The sequence below is a fragment of the Neomonachus schauinslandi genome, unplaced genomic scaffold, assembly GCF_002201575.2.
Source record: "Neomonachus schauinslandi unplaced genomic scaffold, ASM220157v2 HiC_scaffold_2115, whole genome shotgun sequence".
In the NCBI taxonomy this organism is placed as follows: Eukaryota; Metazoa; Chordata; class Mammalia; order Carnivora; family Phocidae; genus Neomonachus; species Neomonachus schauinslandi.
The window spans coordinates 1-6,318 of record NW_025410805.1 but is presented as its reverse complement, the minus strand read 5'-3'; the positions used below and the strand labels follow the sequence as shown (position 1 = coordinate 6,318).

Here is a 6,318-nt window from a genome sequence, read left to right as displayed (position 1 = left end):
CAGCCCCTCCAGCTCACCGGATAAGGCCATGGTGCCTCCCTCCCGCACAATGGCTTCTCCGGGGCCCTCCTTCGTGGTGGCCTGCAGCTGGAAGCGGTACCGCAGATGAGGGCTGAGGTTGGTCAGGTTGTGCGTCCGCAGCTCAGGGTCCGGAAGGTCAAAGGACAGCTGCTCTTTGTCCCCGTCATCCACTGCGAGGAGACGCAGGGAGTTGGCTGTGGCTTCGGGCTCTGCCTCCGCCCCCCCGCCCCCAGCTCCCCTCTACTCGTCGGCCCAGCCGGGCTGGGACGCGGGGCGCACGACACACGCACGAGGCTGGTAGGAGAGCACGTAGCCAGTGAGCACGCCGTTGTGGCTGAGCGGGGGCTGCCAGTGCAACAGCAGGCTGGTGTCCGACTGGCACTCCAGGTGCAACGCCTCCGGGTGGCCGGGCACTGTGGGGCACAGAGAGGGCGGCAGGTCCCGGGCCGGGCCCGCCCGGGCGGGAGCAGGGCGGCGGGGGCACGGTGGTACAGGGCTCACCTCCCTCCGGGGTCCTAAAGGTCATCTCGCTGGCGGGCCCCAGTCCTCGGCCGTTAAAGGCCTGCACCTCCAGATGGTAGGAGCTGTAGGGCCGCAGGCCTCCCAGGACGGCACTGGTGGTGTTGGCGGGCACCACCACGTGGCCTTTGTGGACATGCCTCTTGCTGTGCTTCCTCTGACTGCCCTCCCACCAGTATGTCACCTGCAGGGGGGCGGGGACAGGAGACCCGACTGCCCTCAGTGGGGACCCTTTCCTCCCACCCCAGGGACTCCCATGCCTTGAGCCCTTCCTTACATTGTATCCTCGGAGGTGGCCCTTGACCTGGGCTGGGTCCACAGGCCGCCACCTGACCAGCACAGCACTCGAGTTAAGGATCTTGATGCCTTCCAACTCAGGGCTTGCCTGGGGGTCTGGAAACAGCCAGTGACATGGATGAGGGCCTGTGGCGCCCGGAGGCCAGGCCAGAACGCACCCGCAGAAAGAAGATGGATTTGAATGCTCTATGGGGGGCAGGCAGTTTGATGAACAAGGCGTGTGCATTGTGTCAGGGTCTCTCCTTGCACACCGTTTATTATTTGCAAGGGACAAAGGATCTGGACCAGGTGATCAAAATTAATATCTGGTAATGTTCCAGATGCAAGGAAAGGAAAGGCGCAGGACAACTAGACTTCATGGGGGATCCTGGACTGGATCCTGGACTGGCGGAAAAGACTGATAGAATTGGAATATCAGTTGCCAACTAGAAAAATACAGTGTATCAATGATAAACTTATGTACTTTCATGAGGGCACTTTGGTTATGGAAGAAAATGTCCTTACTCCTAGGAAATGTTCTACTGAGAGCCCCAGCATGGAGGGAGGGGTCGGGGCCTCGCTCGGGCATGCGGACTCCACCCCCCTGTGGGCGGGGCCAGCCAGATACTCACAGTCTTCCCCCGAGTAGCCAATGGTAATCTGGGGCTCAGGGCCCTTGCCCTGGCTGTTGACGGCCTGGACTTTGATCTCGTAAGGCACAAAGGTGGAGGTGTTGGACACAACCAGGAAGGGGTCGCTCACGATCTGTTCCTGCCAGGCACCCCGCGTCCCCTGAGGGCGCCACTGGACACGGTACTGAACCTGGGGGGCATTCCAGTCCATCCACCTAAGGGGCTAGAGTGGGGTGAGCAGAAGAGGAGCTGGTCGGCCAAGAGCACCCCCCTCCTTTGACCCACTCCCGAGCCCAGCCTCATGTCCTATCATCCTCTGGTCCTTCGCACAGCCAGGGGGAGCAGCCAACACCTGGATCCTGGCCTGATGTCCTGGGGCATGCTCAGCCCGGGGCCCCTCACCTTCCAAGTGATGACCATGTTGCTGGTCTCGTTCCCTTCCCCCTTCACATCCACAGGGTTCTTCTCTGGGGCTGGAAAGTAATGTTAACACATCAAAGCTGTGGGCTCCTGCCGAGGCTGTGAAGGTCAAGGCCCAAGGAAGGAAGGGCCCTTTTTGGCCCTGGAGGCCAGGAGCCAGCAGCTCTGAGGGAACCCTGCCTCCCAACTCCCACCGGAAACCTAGAAGCAGAGGGGCTCGGGCAGGTCATTCTTCCCCTTGACCCCAGGTGGCTCACCTGCCTCAGGTGTGACCACAGTCTCGGAGGCTGGGCTGGGCTCTCCAGGGCCGTACTTGTTGATGGCAGTAACTCTAAAGGTGTAGTGCACATAGGGTGACAGCTTGAGGGTGGTGGAGGTCTGGTTCCCAGGCACCTTGCCCAGACTATACCATTCCTGAGGCGCCATCTCCTTGTCCTCAAATTCGATGTCATACTCTGCCAAGAGGTGAACGGGCAATTGGGCGTGTGGTATATGGGGGAGGGGTAAATGGGGGTACAAGTCCGGCTCTCCCTGAGGGAGAGAGGCAGTGCCCAAGGCAACAGGCACCTTCAGAGTCCCATGAGGAACTATGAGCCCCAAACACAGGTGCAAGCCCCAGGGAGGGGGGCAGCCATGGAGCCACAGTCCCGGGAGGAGGGAAGGCTACCAGGGGTAGCAGGAGGGAGGTGGGGAGGCACCGCGCTCAGGCCTCTTACTCTCGATGGGGGCGTTATGGTCCTCAGCGGGTCTCCAAGACAGGCGCACATGGCTCTGCTTCAGCAGGTGACGATCAGACAGCTCCAGCTGAGGCACCGGCCCGGGGCTCCCTGAGGGTCACGGAGGGTGGATTCGCACTCCCCAGCTCGGGAGAGCCCTGCAGTGTGACCGCGGGCTTCTGTGCACCCCTCCCCGCCTCTAGGCCATGAGCCCAGTACCATCCCAGGACTCACCCACCACCAGGAGCTCTGCCCTGCTCTCCACCATGTCCAGCTCGGTGCCAGCCACGCAGCTGTAGTTGCCCTGGTCACTGTAGTCCAGACCGTGGATGACCAGGCGCCCGTCCTCTATGAAGTACCTGGCGGGGGGCGGGGCGGGGTAAGCTTGTCCTTCTGTTCCGCTCCCCTCCCTCCCTTTCTTCCAGAACCTCCCTGCTGAAAGCAGGAGTGCTCCCCCATGGATGAGGCCAGGAGGTCTGGACATCCTCCTTTCCCCAGTCTGCCCCCTTCCACCAGGCCCAGGTTGGGGCTGGGCCCGCACTTGTCACTGTCTCCAAACTCCTGGAGGTTTCGACCCTCCCCTCTCCAGGTGATGCTGTGCTGCAAGGACGGGTCAAAGGAGGCCTGGCACGTGAAAGTCACTTTTGAGCCTTTCTTCTCGATTGCACTCTGCGGCCCCTGTGTGATCCGAGTGGCATCTGAGGACAATGAAGGAAAGGGAGGGTCACTCCGGTGTCCTCCAGAGACCGTAACCCTCCCTCCTGGAGGTGTTGCTGATCACATCAGTGAAGTTGGGGGGGGGCTATCACCTGACCTTTGACTTGCAGGTTAGCCACAATGGTCACATTGTTCTGGTCATTGGCAGCCTGGCAGAAGTAGTGGCCAGTGTCATTGGCCTGGAGGTCCCGGATGCCCAGGGTCCCATTGGTGTAGGGGAAGAAGCGCTCATCCTGCAGCACGGTCTTCCCTTCCTTGTCTAGCCTAGAGTGAGCAGGGCAGGCCCGGCTCAGACCCCACCCGGCGCCCTGCCCTCCCCGGCTCCCTGGCCCAGAAGATGGCTTAGGGGTGCCCCCTTTGGGGAGGGGTCACTCACCACTGGACGCTGGGCACGGGGGCTCCAAAGGCCTTGCACAGAAGATAGGCAGTGCTGCCCTCGACCGCCATGTAGGTCTCGTTGTCTGAAGTCAGGATCTTGGCCGGAAGCTCTGGGGGAGAAGTAGTTACAGAGGACAGGGCAGGGCTCAGGGCAGGGCGAGGGTCCAGGAGCCGTCAGGGCAGGTGCGGGGCTCAGCAGGACAGCCTCTCCCAGGAGGGCTCAGGGGCATTCTCAGGTCCCCAAAAGCCCTGCCCATCTTGCTTCCCTGCACCCAGGCTGAGCCTCCGCCTTCCAACGTGCCTCAGATATCCCTCCCATCCCAAGCACCCAAGTTTGACCAATCACTTGAGGCTCCACTGACGGCCCACCTCTTCCTGAAAGCCTTCCTGGCCCGTCCCTGTCTTCCCCGAGGCTCCGGGAGAGGAGCCACCAGGCTGGCCTCAGGCACATCCTGGCCAGGGTGAAGCTCCGCTCAGTGACACATGGTGGGCCAGAGCACTCTCTGAAACCCCTCTGTCACCTGTAAATGGTGGCAAGCCCCCGCCCTTCCTCCACACCACCACCCCTCACCCTCACCGCACGCTGTTGATGAAGGTGGGTGAGAGATGGGGTGAAGGACCCCGGGGAGGAGAGAGGCAGCCATGGTAGGCGAAGCAGCTGTTGGCTGAGTCAGTCCGGGGGCCTCGCCTGGTGGGTTTCGGGGACAGACAGATGGGTTACTCACGAACGACATAGATGTAGGCATTGGCCAGCAGGAGCCCATGGCGGTTGCGGGCCTCACACTGCGTCACCATCGTGTCGCTGGGCTGCACGTTGCTCAGGATCAGGGCCCCACGCTGGATCCGGTACTTCTGGTCCGTGGCCAGTTCTGCATGAGCAGCAGGTGGGCCCCGGGCGGTGGGGGGGTGCCCGGGGCAGAGCAGCGAGGCACGCTGAGGCCCCACTCACCCTGCCCTCCCTCCCCAGGGCTCCCCCATGCTCCCTGTCCCCGCCTGAGGCCCCACTCACCGTCCACAGGAATGCCGTTGATTCTCCAGGTGACCTCTGGTTGGGGCCTCCCCTGCACTTGGCAGTCCAGGCGGGCAGTCTCCCCTGGCCCATACAAACGGCTCTGGGGCTTGTGTAGCCAGTAGGGGGCAGCTGCGAGGGGGAGGAGAGCGCCCTGAGCCCGGGGCGGCGCCAGCCCCACAGCCCGCCCCCTGCCACCACCACGGGCATCGCAGACTGCGGTCCCCGGAGGTGATTCCTGGGAGCCTAGGCCGCCCACTGGAGGCGTCCTACCCTCCACAGTGACGTAGTAGGTGTGCCGGTCGCTGCCCAGTGCGTTCTCGGCCAGGCAGCGGTACTCGCCGTCGTCCTCCTCCACCACGTCCAGCAGCTGCAGGGTCTTGTTGTGGTTCTGGTAGGTGACTCGGTCAGCTGGCATGGGCCCACTTGGGCGCAGCCACTTGATGGTGGGTGTGGGGCTGCCGGCGGGAGGAGGGGAGAGCACAGGGGAGAGAGCACAAGGCTGCTCAGCACGGTCCCACGACAGAGGCCCCGCTGATCTGCCCACTGTCACCCAGGGCACCCAGACTCACAAGCCCTCAGCGATGCACTCCAGGACCAATGGCTGCCCCTGCAAGGCTACCAGATGGCTGCTGGAGTTGCTGGGGAAGAGCAGGCGGGGCTTCCTGTCAATCATGCTGTTGGCTGTGAGGAGAAAGGAAGTGGGTGGCATGGCCCGCTCCTCGCTCCACCCACGAAGTTACCAGGGAAGGGGTCTGGGCCGGGTGGAAGTGGGGGCCAAGCTGTGCCGGAGGAAGACTGAAGTCATCCGATCTCTGGGATGGGCCGTGCCTGAGGGTGAGGGGGTGGGGCGAGTATCCGGGTCTTTGGGACTCACTGGCCTTGACCCGGAGGTCAATGGGCTCCTTTTGGATGATGGTCCGCGTGCCAGGGAAGTGGGCGTGGCAGATGTAGTCGGAGTGGTTGTCCGAGGTGAGGACGTTGGCAAAGTAGAGATTGCCGTTCTGGCCCATTGTCACCCGCTCATCCTGCTTGATGTGCAAGATCTCTGCGGGGGTGGGTGGGGAGCACGGAGGCAAAGGTCAGGCCCCCATCCGGGAAGGTGTACCCAGTGCCACCTTCTGCCCAGTCAGCAGCCCCCCCCCCCCCCGCGGGCACCCACTGCTATTCATCCAGTAGATCCGGAGTGGCTCGGCACTGGGCGGGGGGTGGCAAGGCAGGACCACTGACTCCCCTTCCTCTGCCTCTACAGGTCTCACTGTCTCTTTCGGCCACTTGGGGGCACCTAGAAGGGACAGAGAAGCTGGCTCTAGGGGTCCCAACTCTGCGGGGAATGGAGGAGGGACAGCCAAGGGCATGGGAGGGCCAGGTGGAGAGGGAGTTGATGTTATCAGGAGGCAGGGACTCCAGGGCCTTTCTGGTCTCAAGGCTGAGGAGAGACTGGGCAGGAGACCCGATGGCTGTGAAGGGTTAACCTGGGCGGGGGTGGCGGGGGAGGCTGTGGTGTAGGGATGGGGGAGGGGAGCTGTGGAAGGATGTGGGAGTCACAGACCCTTCCATCATCCTGACACAGAAACCATGGCAACAGTTCCCAAGGTAACCAGAGGGGTGGAGAGGAGAGAGGAGCATG

The 6,318-nt window shown here is 62.8% G+C and overlaps 1 protein-coding gene across 1 annotated transcript; it reads right to left on the bottom strand.

Moving 5' to 3' along the window:
• Positions 1 to 17: 17 nt before the first annotated feature.
• Positions 18 to 5,973, bottom strand: LOC110584364 (neural cell adhesion molecule L1; the record flags this gene model as incomplete). Its single annotated transcript, XM_044912432.1, has 18 exons — positions 18 to 191; positions 312 to 434; positions 523 to 724; positions 818 to 933; positions 1,449 to 1,671; positions 1,851 to 1,921; positions 2,126 to 2,323; positions 2,585 to 2,695; positions 2,819 to 2,943; positions 3,126 to 3,282; positions 3,399 to 3,565; positions 3,678 to 3,789; positions 4,405 to 4,548; positions 4,689 to 4,820; positions 4,962 to 5,146; positions 5,261 to 5,372; positions 5,566 to 5,736; positions 5,851 to 5,973. Coding segments are annotated over 18 exons (2,646 nt in total), but the record flags the coding sequence as incomplete, so codon positions are not given.
• Positions 5,974 to 6,318: the final 345 nt, after the last annotated feature.